Raw genomic sequence first — 17891 nt, forward strand, 5'->3', positions numbered from 1 at the left:
CCTGTTGTATATATTGTATATCCAGTCCAGGAGAGAGTAGGTGTCAGTGATCTGCAGTGACCTGGAAGTTATCTCCTGAAGCCGTTGTGCCACAGCCTGGTGATAGCTTTGCACGTACACGTGGAAAGCACCATACTCCTCGGGGTAGATAGACACTACATTCCGACATGCTGCACCCAGGTCCTCCACCACACGGGAGCGCAGCTGGTCCAGAAACGAGGCCAGCTGCCCAGTCTGTGCTTCTATCTGCTGGGGTAAGCTCCCGTCAGCGGCTTCTGCAACTGCTTCTTTCCATCGTTTCTTGATTTGTCGGGGCCTCGGGCCCGTCGGTGCACTGTCTCTCTGGGCCCAGTTGTGGTCTGCCTGCTCCTCCTGTTCCAGAACCTGCACCACCAAACCCAGATTGGGCCCGGCTGTGGGTGAGCGCAGCGATTCACGCACCACATCCCACAGCTCCTTCTGGAGAGCCTCATACAGCAGCTCCACATCCTTGGCCTTGCGCCTGCCTCCGTCCTTGCTGCCGGGGCTGGTGACCTCCTCAGCGGCTGTTCCTGGGGAGCCTACAGACACCACCTCCTCGCACTCCTGCTCCAGTTCCAAGATGTGGGTGTCAGCCAGAAAGAGGTCCCGCTTATTCACCAGCTGCAGGATTTCCAGAACTGCAAATCGAGGTGGAGGGACCAGAGATGGAATTTTAAAATAAATTGTAAAAGTGCTAATAATGTAGAGCGTAATATGCCATTCCATGTATGCTCTTGGAAATAGTAAATATTTCCAAAGTATTCATTACCAGTTTATTTTCGTAAATGAGACATCCAGTCCCATCACAGAGCATATGGCAAGGCAGTCGAAGGAGCAAGTTTGATATTGGTGGAGGCACAACTTAATAATTTAAATAGGAAGGTCTGTTTATTGGGCGGGGGGACGACGACAAATTAAGCCAAATTAAATACTGAGGGCTACACCTCCTCACCCCCAGTTCCTATGCCCCTTTTGGTGACAAACTGTACAGCTAAATCATTCATGCATGTGTATGTTTGTAGAATCACCAGTTGGCCCTAACTGTACAACTGTGGGTTTAAACCAGAACACTAAAGTCTAAGCTAAGCATACATCACTGAAACATCCAATGCGAATTCTGCATACACTGGTCTAAAGCACAGGGTGACAGTGGTACCCACTGAGCCTTTCACCTGAGCGCCTCGGATTCGTTTCAGTTGAATCTTTTAGATAGCCTGGGAAAAAGGTGCTTTAGCCTGTCATTGAACAGTATACATCAAAGCTGCTATTTCAGGATCAAAGAAACTATCCACCCATTTTCCATACCTGCCCTTCCAGTGGATGGCGGCAGTGAGCCTGGAATCTATCCCAAGGAACACAGCAGGATGCCAGTTCATCACAGACACACATTCACTAACTATAAAACATTTATAAAACAAGGAGCACCCAGATGAACCTCACACAAACACATAAGAAAATGCCTAATTCTGACACATAGTGATTCAAGGCCATTGTCATACCCTTGGTTAAAAGAATGTCAGAGATAAATTATGAGTTTGCTTTAATCTTTAAAACTGCACACTTCCAAAATCTGCTTACTCATAACCTGTTAACTAGCAGGTTAATCATTTATGAATAGTTCCGGGAAAAAATCACAGGGAAGAAACTCAGAGAATCTAATATTTCTTACTAGTGATTTGGTTTTGGACTGGAGTGCATTGTTTGGTTGTGTATATGCAGTACATAATTATATATGAATATGCATCTGTACAGCTACTACTGACTTTCTAGAATTTTCTACTGTGGGGGTTAATTTGTCTGTAATAGCTATTAAAATAACTGAGTCACTGTAACAGAAAAACAGGAACACACATATAATATGCACACACACACACACACACACATGTCGTGTATACCTATCCTTATGGGGACCGCTCATTCACTTCTATGGGAAAAATGCTAACGCTAACTGACAACCTTAAGCCCCACCCAGCCCTAACCATAACCATAAGTAATCAAGTAAAATACAAGAGTTTTTGCATTTTTAGTTTTTTCATAGCAGTTTCCGATCTTTATAAAATAGAGTTTTCCCTTATGGGGAAAAAAATGGATATTTATCACGTTATGGGGACATCGTGTCCCCATAAGGATAGGTATACCCGCTCGCACGCACACACACACACACACTACAGATTAGGTATCTATAGCTTTGCGGAGACTCTCCATTCATTTCTAAGGGCGTGACTCTAATCACAACCATGATAGCTTTAACCCCTACCCAGCCCTAACCTTAACCACAAGTAATCAAAATCATCAAATAAGTTTTTTGAAAAATGGTCCCCACAACGTCCAAAAAAAAAAAACAGGTTTTTAATTACATTGTGGGGAACATTTAGTCCCCACAATGTAATATAAACCTAATCCACACACACACACACACAGAAGCTGGGAGGAAATACAAGCTGCAACTGCAAACTGTTACTTGCTAATGCTTTGCGGAAGGAATGGACTAAAATGTATTACACAACACATAAAATTTGTCATTTTCACAGTGAACTCATTACTGGAATAAAGAGGCTTCATTACAGTTCCAGCTTCCCTTGACTTTTCATAGCATATTTTATGTATAACACAGAATTTAAAATAGTTTTCAGAATATGTTTTTGTTGATAATATGTTGGCAAGATTTTTAGTCCTCATTAGGGAGACAAAAAAAAAATCACACTGGCTTTGATCACTGATGTCTTGCATGTTGTGCTGAAACATGGCACGAAGTTCAATAGGCGTTTATCACAGGACAAAGTACTTCTTTAACTTGGACGAAAATCATACTTAGATATTCAAGACCTCCAGCAAACAATATCCCACAGGTAACTGTGAAGCACCACTTCCTCAGTGTGATTGCAGGGGCCAGTCATTTTGAACTGTGTTAAACAATTGCCTGTTGCATAGAGTGTTGCCACGGCAACTAATGACAGTCTCTCGGATCATTTATTTTAGTAATTCATTAAACATTATGGTTAAACATGTCCCATTTGTGAAGCTGTTGCTGAGGAACAGTGACGGTGTGGGATTTATGTAGATTACTCATGATATCTGTTTTTGTTTTACATTATGGGTGTCTGGATGACCCCAAGTGGTTCAAGGACGAATGAAAAAATGTGTAACTAAAGATAAAATATATTGATCAGCACTGGCCAGGCATCCTGTCCAGGGTGTCCCCTGCCATGTAATGAAATGAATAGTAGTTTGTTTTGTTTTGTTTTTTTTTTTTACTTAACATTGGTTCTGAAGAGAATGTTGGTGAAGGGAATAGCAACTGGACAAGGGCAGTGACTATAATATCCCAGTAGATCCGGGTCACTGGTTACAATCCCACATTGAGCACAGCTGTTGTACATTGTATCAATGTATCAAATTCATAATATTCACCAATGTCTTTGACATTTAACAATCTATCCATTTTCTGTAGTCACTTGTCCTATTCAGGGTCATGAAGCCTATCCCGGAAACTATGGGCACAAAGCAGGGAATAACCCAGGATTTGCCATCAACCCATCGCAGGGCACACTCACACCATTCACATCTATGGGCAATTGATAACTCCAATTCACCTTTTCATGTTCATGTTTTTGGACTATGGGGGCAACCAGAGTACCCCCAGGAAACACTAGAATGACACAGGGCAAACATGCAAACTCCACACACATGGAGCCGTGGCGGAGACTCGAACCTCAGTCCCAGAGGTGTGAGGCAACAGTGCTAACCCACACTCACCAAGGAAAACTAGGAATCTGAGGTTTTTAAATATTTTGTATACAAAAGTTACTTCCTCGTTTTAAAAGAGGAAAAAAAACTTAAGCAAAGGCCTGTAAAAAAACTAAGGAATTTAACTGAGTACTCTCTCAAAGCACTTGGAACTTCAGGAAATGTAATTTCCTCCTCTTTCCATGATACTCAAGTTGCACATTGTAATCTAAAAGGGACAGGAATGCAGAAGGCATGGCGGGAAGAACAATGGGATTTTAAGACCCTGTTGGGGGTGTACTGCTTACTTATTGGCAGTCGATCATTTTCATCAGTTTCATTTTCCCCTAAATCTGTCATCCATGGAAGTCCTGTCACTGTCTTGTGCTGAGTCGCACATCAGCCCCATAAAAGATTCCAGTGTCCAGTGAAGCCACAGTGCCCCAGTCTGATCAGGCTCCTCACCTTGTCTGCCACTGTTCTGCCACCCGGCGGAAGGACATCTAAACATAGAACACAATGCCCCCTTACTGCATTATCTGTATTTGAGAGAGATGGAAAAATGACTGTCGTCCCACTGACAGAGACAGGGAGTGGGAAGTGGAAAGTCTGTCCCGGTGACAGGCTTAAACTGACTCTTTGGGAGGGACAGGGAGTGACAGAGAGTGGGAAGTGGAAAGTCTGTCCCGGTGACAGGCTTAAACTGACTCTTTGGGAGGGACAGGGAGTGACAAGGAGTGGAAAATAAAGGCTTGTCCTTCTGGCAATCTTCACTTGATTTAAGTTTGTTCTGGAGGCCATATAGTGGAGGCCACAGAATCATATCCACCATGTTTTTTTAAACTCATCTCTCTTCTCCATCCATCTAGTCACCCCTCCACCATCCATCCATCCATCCATCAATCCACCTTCCAATAAATTCTCCTGATCAGTGCCACAGTGTTTTTCAAGTTCTCTTACAAATATTTTCAAATTCATGAAAAGACGGCAGAGACGGCACATGGGTTTAAAATGATGTGAGTGTCATGTGTATATGAGAATTTATACCACAACCATCAATATACAGACGATTGACCTTGAAAGGAAAGTTGCATTTAGCTTAATTAACAATATAGAATATTGTCAGTTTTTCTTCTGCAGAACTTGAACAGTTGCGTGCCTCAAAAATGTAGAAAAATTACACATAACTAAAGAAATGCAAGTAGTACTTTATTCCTGCAGTAGAATAGACCCATGGGAATTACACCCTTTCTGCACAAAAAGTATCTTCATGGAACAAACCATTCTCATAACGAAATTTCCTCATAACATCTGAATGACAAGTTGACCGTACCTGAAGAATTAACCCCTGCACATTCTTTGATGCATCACACAGCTTTGTATCCTGCATGATGCACACTGTACCTATTTATTACCGAAATCTGGATTGCAGAGCAGTTTATTGAACTCAGGGGCCAGAGGTGATGTGTTAAATTGTGACTTTCTGAATTTCCTGCAGACACTGAGTATTGAAGCTGGCTATTCGCGCTCAGGCTCACCGGAGAGGGGACACAGCCACCACGCTCGGGGCAGAAAAATATTTTTCTGCAAAGCACAGTATCAAGTAAACAGCGGCGGATTCAATTTCTCCCTGCAGACACAGCTGGATGCTATCTGTTTCTGAAGGTTCCCCCCTTCACAAGCGGAGATTTAGCATTGGATAGGTTACAAAGCATCCTGGTAAATCCTCCCGTCCCTTGGGACGCATAATCCATTAGTTTTGCATCTAAGTCTTCTGAAGTGAACTGTGTTTTGATGCTTAACAGCTACATCATGTGTTGCATTTATTCGTGAGCTCTTCTGCAATCCAGGCCCCAAGGATGAGTTTACTGTACAGATACACAGCTGTCAAAACAAGCACTGATTTAAATTGTTTCTTTGTGTTGCTTGTCAATATTGATGGAAGGCAAATCAATACAGTCTTCTCGTTTTCCTAACCCATTTTATCTGTGGTTGATAAGTCTTTTTTTCCCCTGGTGGTATACTGCCAAAGCAGATCAATGCTGGAAAATCAAATGATTTCCAGAACCACTAACATTCAACTTTTAAGAGTTACGAGAAGCTCTAGCTGGAGATTGGATAATGGATAACTGGAGAAAGAGTTAAATTTCTTTCTGTTCACTGTCGGTCAACAAGAATATAGGAGAACATTCCCTTTAAAGTCTCAAAAAACTAAAACTATTTTTCCAAAATAAAACAAATTGCACTCAACAGAAATATGTGGCCTTGGGATGCACATTTCCTAGTTGCAGAGTTAAATAAAATTATTCAAAATTAAATTTAATTAAGACTTACAATGTCCAAACTTGATCATTTGATCATGATCATGTTTATATGACTGTCAAAAGTGGATAAAAAGCTCACCTTGACTCCACCTGTAAATGAACTCTGAGGAACATCCCCAAGGAACAAACAACATTAATGTGCCCCTAATGATACAAAAATATTCCAAATGACTCCATTTCTGTACCTTAAAACACTGTTTCCCAACCCAGTCCTCGGGGAACCCCAGACAGTCCACGTTTTTGCTTTCTCTCAGCTCCCAACGCACCTGTACCAGGTATTCAGTGTTTCTGATTGGCTGGGAGCTGGGAAGGAGCAAAAACATGGACTGTCAGGGGTTTCCCCGAGGACTGGGTTGAGAAACACTGCCTTAAATGGTACAAGTACCCACTGCTACAATTGGCAGACCCCTGAAGATACAACCCCATTGACAAGCAAAGGTATATATTGGTGCCCTTTTTCTGACAGTGCAATGCAAATCAAAATCCAGCTACTCTGGACCAAGACTGATATGCCTGCTGAGGAAACAGATCCTCAGAGGACACCATCCCACCTCCCTTTACACAGCTCTAACCTACCTCAGATGCCAGGGGACATAAACTAGGATACTAATCATCAATTACGGTATCTCAACATAATCAACCCAAAAAGCACTGTCTCCAAATTACTCGACCGGGGCCTCAACTAGCTGCTCCGCACCTGGATTCTTGAGTTCCTGAATAACCGGCCTCCAATACTTAGATTAGAATCCCATCTATCCTATGCCCCAATGCGTAACACTGCTGTACCCTAAGAGTACTGTGTGCTGAGCCATCTTCTTCATGCACTCTTCCCCCATATGTGTGTACCCACCCATACCACAAACACCATCCTTGAGGTGACATGACAGCGATAGTGCCAATCGCTGACGATAAAGTAAACTTACAGGGAGGAGGTAAAAAACATATCGATTGTGGTGCTCAGAGAATAACCTGGCATTCAACAGCATTAAGGGACCTCATGATTATGATGATGATGATGATGATGATGAATGAGCTTGTTTTGTAGTGACTCGGTAAGGAGGGTTTCCATTTTCAAATCTCAGACAACAATAAACTCCACTATCCTGCTCAAGAAGGCATTTCCTAAGGACACTTAAGAAAGTCGATCTGTCTAAACTGTTGCTGGTGACCAAGAAAGTCATAAGGAACCAGTTACCCTTCCTGGAGGGCATATACAACACCCTTTGCCTGCGGCGGACCAATGGCATCACAAGGGATCCATCACCTCTCATAACTAACGGGCAGATGCTGTGGGACTATTTATGCCTATTCTTCTAGACTGAAGAACAACATAAACCAGACTAAACCAGGTACAACCAAGAGATAATACTGTTATCATTATCATGACTTTACTATCTACTCTATTATTACTATTATTACATCTAACATACTTACATTTCAGTCATACTGTTGCCGACAACAGTTCCCTGACACCCGCTAACGATGTGTAGCATTCTGAAAATCTGTCGTTTCGCTATTCAGTGGCAGGTCAACTAGCCGCCAAGAAGTTTTACCGTAAACCCGGACCTCTCTGTCACAAATTTTACCACCCTTTCCAGCCCCCTTTGCCACCACAACACCAACACTAGAATTGGGTGGCATGTAAGGTTTAATACTCTCCAGACATTATACCTCGGTATATAGCATTTTGGCAGTATTAAAAAAAAAAAAACAACATTCCAGTATTTCCCGATAAAATTTGCTGGGGGGTGGGGAAAATTCATATGGTATTACCAAAATACTGGCCAAACCTAGGCAGTATCCCCCCGCCCCCCAGCTGTCCCTCATCCGCCTGACTGAAATCAATATGCCTGAAGTGGAATATCTGACACAGGAGGTGTTGTTCCAAGAAGGAGGCAGGATGCAGGGCCTGTGGATAACTATCGCATTTCCGCTGTCAGCAGCACTCCAGACCTGCAAGGTAATGGCTTTCAGTTCCATGTGGCAGGTCTCTCGTTTCCAAACTAGCCAATCGGCTTTGCCTTTCTTGCGTATAAAGAAAAAAATCTGCTTACTAGCGTATTGAAAGCATACAGTGGTTGCGCAAAAAAACTAAACTCAGCTGATACAACAATAAAATGTTTGCCTTAGTCGACTATTAGGCAAAATATTTCTAAAGTTGTTGACACATACATATTATGAAATACAATAAAAAACTGCTAGGAGAAGAGAAACAGCACATACATGAATTAAACCAACTAAATCTTTTTTTTCTCAGTACTTTTTGACCTGGTATATTCAAAGATACATTTGAAATGACTAAAAGACGTTTTCTACAGACCTGAATATCATTTCTTACCATTTCTTAGATGAACTGCTAATATGCATCTAGTACCATTTTAACTGAAGATTTTTCTTTAAATTCACTGCAGCCATCATGTGCGTCACCATGTATATTGAAAAGGCAATATCTTTGAAATCTGAATAAACCAGCACAAGCTGAAATGGCAAAATAGCGGAAACTGAAACAGTACACCAGCTAATATGCTCAGGTCACCTCAGAATGTAAGTACTCTAATCCTCCGGGAAGAAATATTTCTTAGTACCTCTCCGTGTCTGCAAATCAAATGTTTGCTTAGCTATGTTTGCTTAGCTAATTATGTTTTTGGACTGCAAGAAGAAAGCCAGGTAAAGCGATGGAGAACACGGAAAACTGTGCAGTACTATGCATGACATGCAAAGTTGCTTTTGATAGAATTCTTTCACAACGGAACTCATGGTCATTAGCAATTAGCAATTGCTCTAGCTCAGACAATAGTGTTACTTGAAAAGTGTACATTATCCTTCAGATGAACAGTTTGTTTGCGGCCATCCCCCCCCCCCATATTTATCGACCGTCTTCTTGCACATAATCTATTTTCACTTGCACGCACCCCCTAAACTTGGCCAGTCAGATTCTCATAATCCTGGCTTTAATTAGCATAGTGAGATCTCTGAGGAGACTGCATGGAAGTAACCACTATTGTTTTCAGAACATCCATAAATAGCCACAACACATGACCCATTAATAACATCCTAAATCCTATTTTCTCTTTTCATCTACTAATAACTTTTAAAACCTAATAACTTTTTAAGGGAAGGTATATGTGCCATTGTTCCACAACAGCAGCAAAAGCCCCACCTGCAGCTTTTGTTATTGACTATTTAACATACAAAGAAATGTTGTTATCTTGCATAGTCTGTTTCATATATCTTTGCCAGGGTACTGCTAAACGTTTGGGAAACATTTTCGTGTTGGTTTTCGATTTTCTGGCTTTCATAAATGAGCTGATAATAGATAAAGACACTGTGAGCCACAGAAAGAAAATTTCATATAGGGAGAGAACAATTGTTTGTAATTCTGTAGCAACAGACAGGTCAGAGGAAATACTAATGGTCAAGATGTTTGCGTAAGAAAACAGCATCACAAGATGCTTAACTTGGAATAAAAACAGCAGTCAAACGACTTGATGTAGTCTATACAGCTGACCCAGCTGCATGAGTGATCCGTCAGCTTTATTTCTGACTGACACATAGTAATGAAATATGTCCTGCACTTTCAGCGACGCCTTAAGCGCATATTTCGCAGAGGAGGCCCAGATTTAAGCATGCTAATACTTAGAGTGTACAAAAGAGGTGAGAACATGAGAAAGATCTGCTGTTGCAGTGCTACTCACCTGAGAGCGGCTCCCTAGGCTTGACCTCCGGCACCTCCTCCACCACCTCCTCCTCAGCTCCTCTGGATGCCGAGTCGGCCAGCGATTCTCTCTTCAGCTTTCCCTGGCACATCATCTTCATGAAGGACAGGCGCCGGCTGGAATCGGCATCGCTGTCGGCGTTCAGGTCCCCGTTGGGCAGGCTCTCTTTGCGAAGGCTCTCTCTACATCGACCAACCATCCTGCAGAAAATTACAACATTGCCTATGATGTATGTTATGCACCATATGTATGCAGCACGTTGTCTGTATTATACCTGTGTAAGTTTTCAGCATTACACTAGATTTGCATATTTATCACCTACACTGTCAGAAAAAAGTACCAATTTGTACCTTTGAAGGTACAAGTACTTATCAGTGGAGCTGTGCCAATTGTACTGTAGCTGTAGGTAAATGTACTTTTCAAGGTGCAGAAATGGACTCTGAGGAACATTTTTGTACCATTGGGGGTACATTAATGTTGTTTGTACCTTGGGGAACAAACCTATACCAGGGCTGAACCCTTTTTTCCTGACAGTATACCTTCGGTTTATGCCTCTCTGCACGTATCATGTGTCTCACATTTATTCGCAGTCTGCTTATGCCCTGTTAATTGTGCATTGCCATGGTGTCTCCAGGTGTAGCAAGATGCCCCAGCACAAATTCCTAGTTACCCTGGTCATGTGGCAATAAAGACTTTGACCACACATGGTGCAGCACCAAACTGTCATTCCACAAGCAGACAGACAAACTGGGCCAATGGTCAGCCAGCAGATGGGAAAAGAAACTAAACGCCCTCTTGATAAATTTCAGGATTTATTGAACTCAATAATCTTAAACTACAATCTGCAAGCTGTGGGTTGTGGTTAATGAGCTACCCAGGCTGCCTGTTCCCAGGAAGAGGATGAGATATGATGGTTTTATGGACCTTGGCAAGGTGCTGAGCAAAATTTGTTAATGGCTAAGTGTTATTTTAACTTAAGTTAAAAGTAAGATTAAAAGCTTTACCAAGTTCCACTGAGCCACGGTATATCAGTTTCTGCCTTGATAGGTCATTGTGTCAGATTTTTTCCATGAGGTCAGCTAACATACGTAGCTTGTGTAACTGCATAGTTCAAACAACAATAAACTCAACCAAGAAATGGCTGTCCACTAATTCCAAAATTATGTATTAATTAATAGCGTCCCTCAAAAGAAGTTAATCGGCAATTCATTTCTGAAATCTTAAAGTATTAAAAGTATTTTTGTACTATTACAATGGCCTATTTTCCTGTTAGTTGAACATGAAGGTCAAATAATTAACAAAACGATTATACCAACCCTGGTATATATTTACTAAATACAATAGCATCAGTATAGATCAGTACATCTCATATTTATCTTCTATAACATAATCAACACATAATTGTTAGAATTGTTACTGGGCAGCACATAAATTAATAAGTTAAGGCTATTTACTGTATGCAGAGTTTTTATTCAAAAAGAGAAGTACGGAGGTTGGTGTTGGAGACTGTTACCTACCAAAGTCAGTGAACTGTCAAAAGTATTTGTAGTACGTAAGTCAACAATAGCTACTGTACCAGGAATGGTATGATGACATTTTACACAAGACTATAATCACCCCCTCCCACCGTCATGTCAAGTGTGGCTGCACGATACAACTACAGAATGTGGGTTACATCAATAAACGGTGGAGAAATGTATACAATTTGATTAACTTAGTTGAGATTTTTTTCTCTTGATATTCTAATCAAGTGATCTTGGAAGATTCCAGGGATTAAAAAAGGTGATTAGCTGCCTCCACACTGACCTCTTTGTGACCTCTTTCTCGAAGGCATAACATATTGGGCATCATTTAGGTATATTTGCCGCAACTTAAAATACCTGGTCAGAACCGTGTGCTGGCAGAGTTATTGGGACTAACAAAAGCCAGGAACCTTCTCTTCAGATTACATCATACAACATTAAAGTTTCCCCTTGAAGTTGACATTCAAAGTCTGCTTTGTCATCACTATTTAATTTCCAGCATTACAAATGACCTTAATAAGGAAAACCAATCCTCTTTTTTTTTTGCTAACCTCTTATGTCATCAAGAGAAATTTCTTTTCGAATAAATGACTCTGTCCAGTGTCAGTCACTAGATTTGCAATTTTTAAATGTTGCCGCCCCCTTATAGGTCATTGCGACCTTGATAGGCGTGCCCGCCCTTGCTCCGTCTTGCCATGTACCTGAGCAAGCTTCCCTCGGAGCTGCGTCTGCATTTCTTCTTTTTCTCCAGAGGTGACGGGGTCCCCACGGACCCCTGCGGGGATGGAGTCCCAAATCCTTTGCTGCGACCCGACATCCGTAGCCCTTTGCCCAGCTTGCCGAGGGTCTTGAGCGGAGAGGAGCCGCGGATGCGGTCTAGCGTGCCTTTCAGGGACCCGCTCTTCACTGTACCACTGCGCCGGCCTTCGTTGGCCTCGTTCTCATCCTCCTCATCTCCAAAGGGGTTACGGTCCCCGGGGCTGCCCCCCTCCAGGAAGGAATTATTCCCCTCGCCCCATGCCTCCTCACTACCCGACTCATGGAACGGGTTGAGGTTCAGGCTCATTTTGCGCAAGATCAGCTCCCCACGCGAGTTCTCCAGCTCTCCGTTCAACCTGCTCCCTTTCAGCCTACCAGGCAGATTCTTGAGAATAGGCATTCTGCCTCCAAGATGTGGAATTCTACAGAAGGAAAGAAAAAACAATTACTACTCCCATTGCACCTGGTTCTATAAAACATGGTACTCAATGTTGTGGTTCCATAGTTCATGCCAAGAATTCTGTATGCAACAAATCGTAGCACAAAAAAAGGATGTTGCTGCTTGAGAGCAAAGTCCAATATGAGTATTTTCTAATAAATAACCTACATAGCCATATGACGTAATCAGAAGGAAAAGGCCACTTTATTTGTTATTTCAACAAATGATATGGCAATGCTTGCCTGCCGCATGCAATTCATCTAAGTTCAATTAAATAAATTCTGCTTCCATTAGATGAGATAGCTATGTTAACAGAAAGTCTAGAATTTTTAGCAATCTGCATGCAGAGGTAGACCATTGACCTCAGTCTGAATGGCCTTGCACAATATGATGAGCCGAGACAGCCCAGAAGCTATGGAAGAATGCATTGTTTATTTCATCATGCTGTCAACACTGCAGATTTGTTTAGAATGCTAACTAGAGAACTGAACCCGAAAAAAAAAAACCTGAATGTTTTTAGGGTTAAGAATCTGAAGAAGTAAGTATGTAAATGAAAAATAGTTTCATCAATTAATTTGTGTGGTTCTCATGTTAGAAAGGAAACAACAGTTCCTTTCAAACAAATAGCTAGCTGTCATTCCTGGAGTGTCTGTCTGCAAAACAGGTTCAATCTTTTTTGGGTTTTTAGGGTCCTTTAGAAACTGTATTTCTGAAAATATGAGAAGTTATCTGTGTTATTAGATTAAATCTGTCAAGCTGAAATAAAGACTTGTGTGCAGTACCTTTTACCTGTTTTACATAACCTCTTCAAATAATCAATGCTGCTTGGCATTTTAATGATACAGTATGATTATGAAGACAGATTTTTAGAGCATTAATGAAAGAGGGTGGGGTCCTTTGAGGGTCTTACTTCGGCTTGTTTATGAGTGTAGTGTTTTGTGGCCTTTGACCCTCTTTAAGAAAACATGTTTGTCGCTGTTCATGGACTTCCTGTCCCCACAGAGCACGCTCAGATATTTAGAGCTGGTGACAGTGCTGCGGGACCCGCAGGGAATCACTTCCTTCTTGTACATGTGTGCCTGTGTGCACCCATTTCTGTCCATTTGTATCTCCATGCTTTAGGTATGCTGATGCTCTATGGGCATTGTAAACTGTAAGAAAGAAGACCAAAATAGTTCGGCAGAGGTCATTAAAACACCAGGGCCGTATGAATACAGGGGAGGAGCTATTGAGAGTGATACAGTATATTTCCAGTATATTCAGTCCCAGTTTGAAGAACTGAAATAGTTAAAAATGAATCTGATTCTGGGTTTATAATGATTTAATAAATATATTTAAGTTCCAGTACTCTGTGAGTTTACTTTGTACAAAAAGTGAGACGTTAGACATTTTTTTGTAAGTATTGAACAAATACTAAAGATTCACACTTTCATATTTCAGCCAAAAACTCAAATGATTTCTAAGAGATGATATTTTTTAAAGAGGGCCCATTGTTTTTCAGCTTCCTAAGTTTTGTTTTTTTTTAATGACTGGAAGTAAATTGTTTTTCCATATGGGTTGCTAAACATTCAGGATTTCCATTGATGTTCACAGACTGAAAGGAACACAGAGAGCTAGTAACATGGGATTTGAGAGGAACGATTTCTAAAGTCGTGAAGATGAACTGTCTGGGACAAGACACGTATATTGACTGAAGAAAAAGGTTAGGATATCAGAAAGATATAACGCATCATAATGCATTCAATCACAATCAATCATTGTTTCAGGTCAGGCTGGGGAGCATGTGCACTGGTACAGCACATTGCCCCACCCACTACCCGATGGAGCACCTTGGGATCCCGGTTGGTGACCCCCCCTAGGCTGACATGTGGTCCAGTCCCCCCCACCCCCCCCTGGAAATGGCCGTCTATCTGCCGCAGCCGGGTGTTACGTGGGCGTCCCCTCAGCCTGGTCCAGCTGCTCAGGTCTTCATCAACGAGGATCCAGCGAACTGGATCCCCCTCAGGGACACGCGTCACAAATTTTATGCATATATTCTGAAAATCATCTTGAGACCCCTCCCCCCCACCCACACTTTGGTGGGAACCATTGGTCTATTCACCAGTCTTATTCATACAGAGGAACATTTCACTGCGAACACCCCCCCACATCTTGTTGTCCTTACGTCCCCTCACCTCTTCTGTGTAGCCGTCTTTGCTTTTAACTGTAAATGTTAACGTAAATGCTCTGTATGTCCTTTGTATGTCGCATCAAATAAACCAGAAAATAATCCTTGCACATGCATGATGCTAATTTTTGAACCAAATTTAAGAGATTTATATTGCGTCCATCTGCATGACGATCCTCTAGTCATCCATCTTACCCTGCATCCAACTCATCTTTCTCCTTTTCTCCTCAGTGACCTCAGAAATTCCTGAGGGGTCTCCAAATTATAAACTGGGATGTTAGATAATTAGGGAAGATAAGAAAACTGAAAGGGCACTTCCCCAGATTGATACGACTTCCTGTGTCTCAGCCAGGTAGAACAGAATAGCATGGGGATTTCCTATGCTTAGTCAGTCTACCAAAACTGCTATTCCAGCTTGCTTGGACTTATATTTTCGAAATTTATATGATATTTGAGTATTATACCTATCAGCTGGACTCCAATACATGCAATTTTCCACCATTAATTCCCCAAAAAAAAATACTAATCCAAATATGTCGGGTTATCTTCTGTGAGTGCAATTGCACTTTGAATACACGCATAGTGCAATGTATTCAATGCACAAAATTTGTTCAGATCAAGGACAGATTGAGTAAGACTTATCTGTTATTGATATGAATGGGATTCCATCTTTTTGAGAGATCACCACTCAAAATTCAAACCTTGTGTTTTTCTTCAGAATAAATGACTAAATGAACCATTCAAAAACTAATGGAGGTACTCTGAGTAACAGTTTAACAACTAATGTAAGACAATTGTACGGCCAGTTTTTGTTCATACACCTTAAATATCAATCCCATCTTTTCAAAAATAATTTCTCCTTAACCATATTAAATTAAGTAGTTAGGGATTAGCTAGATGATGATGATGATGATGATGATGATGATGATGACCTCAATAATAAATGCTAATGAAGAAGAATATGGACATCATCACATACATTTACTAAACTGACAATGATTTATGCTACTACACTGACAAAGTGAAATGCCTTATTTATCCATCCATCCATTCATCCATCTATCCATTGCCCATGACAGCCTATCTAATGCAAGGTCACACTGAGTTTGCAAACAGGAAGCCTAAAGTATGTCAAAGGTATGTCAGTTCATTAAACTAAAGGCAATTTACAGCCACAGGGAGCACAAGCACAGAGCTGGGCTCAGGGATCCAGCACACAAGCCTGGAAACAAGGTATCATAGTCTGATTCACTCCCTGATTACTTCTACATACATTTAACTGAAAATTGTCAAATTAGTTGTTTGTATTCACTTAGGCGGATTTTCTCAGGGTTGCCAGCTCTCATGCATCTGGCTTGACAGTCATGCTTTCAGACTCTCACACACGTCAAAAATCTTATGGTAAATCTATATTATTCAATTAAAAACCTCAAATTAGCTACATCAAAAGCAATGGGGTAGTTTGCAACCCCTACAGACTATTTGCAAGGTAATAAAACAGTTACTCCAAAAACTCCATCCTCACAGTTATACTGTTTTTCTTTCAAATATTTTACTGATCAAAGGACTTGAAAGTGAAAAAAATAAGATTTACCATTTTAATGACATAAATGAAATCAAACTAACAGGAGAAAACAATAATGGTCCATCACTGTTGGTGCTCGGACCGCTAATAAACTAAATGTTGGTGCTGTCCTATAATTACACAGTTTGTAAAGGTAAAATGTCACGACAGACGGGATAAAGAACTCAAGGACAGGTGTGGCGGCGAAACAAAAGAGGTTTCATTGAACTCAGTGAACCATGGCAAGAAAGAAACAGGATTATATGGGATAAAAATGGGAGGACTGGAACAGGGTAGGGCACAAGCAACAATTACTGGACTGGGGAACACAGGACTGGGAAGCATGTATATACGAGATTAATGAGGGAGCTAAAGAGAGGCAGCTGGGAGCAATTAACATCAGGATAGGAACGAGAGGTAACACAAACGAGTATCAGGTGTGGCTTGTTAGGGTGACACTATAGGGAGGAGACAGGAGGCTGAGGTGGACGTGACATAAAGTCACCTTCCTATCGTACTCTGTCGTTAGACCCAGCCATAAAGCTCACATTTTTTCCATTGCGCCGTTTAATGCCTTGCAGCTGTAAATCTTTAATTGTTCCAACGATGAGCTCCATAAATAAAAAATACAGTAGTACCACATAAAATAAAATTAAAATACAAATAATAAAAATTATGACACAAATCTGGGAAGGTGATTTGGGGAAAGGTAGCAGTACTGATTTTTTAAAAGAAAAAATAAATAGCCCCGTCAGCAGGATTCCCACAAAAGTCTGAAGGGATAGGATATTGTCCTTGTAAACAGAACAGACTGAGAAGGTTACACGCATGCAAATTCGTCCAGGACAAACCAGCTCTTTTAACTCATTTATGAAAATATGCAGGGATTAGATTCCTTAACGCAAGAGAATTCGGACAAAAAGCTAGAACAATCAAATCTCAGATACGGTTCCTCTTTTCTCAGGAAAATCAAGGAATTGGGTTTCGCAGTAAACTGAAAGTTTACAAAGCTTGTGGAAGCTTTTCCCCTTATACTTCATGAAAGTAATGAAAGTGTACTGTATATAACAAAAAACTATTATTTTGGTACTCCAAGCAATACAAAATAATGCAAGACAGTTTGCAACGGTTTAAAGACACGGTTTTTGTTTGCAGTTTAAAATGCCAACCGACTGCTTTTAAATACAATAACTACATGCATCCAAAAACAAAGCACCTGAGTTTTCCACGCAGATAAGGTCATACGAATAGACGCACTTTACTTACCGACCACATGATGATATTTCTTTATAACTTTTATAACTGGTGAGAAAAAATAATGCTGAGAAGCGCAAGAATCCACACCACAGTGAAAGTAGTCCTTTACTCTGCTATTGATCAGACTGAGAAAAGTCAGGCAGCTTTTCTTTTTATTTATGCTGACTGGGAATCTTGAAGCGCACACGTGACGCTCGATGCACAATAAAAGAAGACGTTTTTTTTTTTCATTTAACTCTGCGGTCAACTAAAGGTAATCTCTGTTTAAGTAACGTGCTGAGATATATTTAATATATATAAAATACATTATATCACTAACATAATAACAATATAGTTTTTATGAACTGTCAGTTTTATATTCGCAATTTCTAATATTTCTTTGATTACAGTTATTC

At 40.9% G+C, this 17891-nt stretch overlaps 1 protein-coding gene across 6 annotated transcripts in view; it reads right to left on the reverse strand.

Moving 5' to 3' along the window:
- exoc3l2b (exocyst complex component 3-like 2b) overlaps positions 1-17891 on the reverse strand; it is a 35025-nt gene that overhangs the window by 10263 nt on the left and 6871 nt on the right. For 3 of the 6 annotated variants that reach the window (XM_023812170.2, XM_023812175.2, XM_023812173.2), the window contains exons 2-4: positions 12012-12491; positions 9767-9987; positions 2-659 (exon numbers count right to left, since the gene is read on the reverse strand). In XM_023812170.2, coding sequence (XP_023667938.1) covers positions 2-659; positions 9767-9987; positions 12012-12469 — 1337 coding nt within the window. In that variant the 5' untranslated portion in view covers positions 12470-12491. Of the gene's footprint in view, position 1; positions 660-9766; positions 9988-12011; positions 12492-13418; positions 13660-17505; positions 17784-17891 lie in introns of those variants that run through there. The other 3 variants (XM_023812171.2, XM_023812174.2, XM_023812172.2) reach the window with 3 other exon arrangements.

The sequence above is a fragment of the Paramormyrops kingsleyae genome, chromosome 17, assembly GCF_048594095.1.
Source record: "Paramormyrops kingsleyae isolate MSU_618 chromosome 17, PKINGS_0.4, whole genome shotgun sequence".
Classification (NCBI taxonomy): domain Eukaryota; kingdom Metazoa; phylum Chordata; class Actinopteri; order Osteoglossiformes; family Mormyridae; genus Paramormyrops; species Paramormyrops kingsleyae.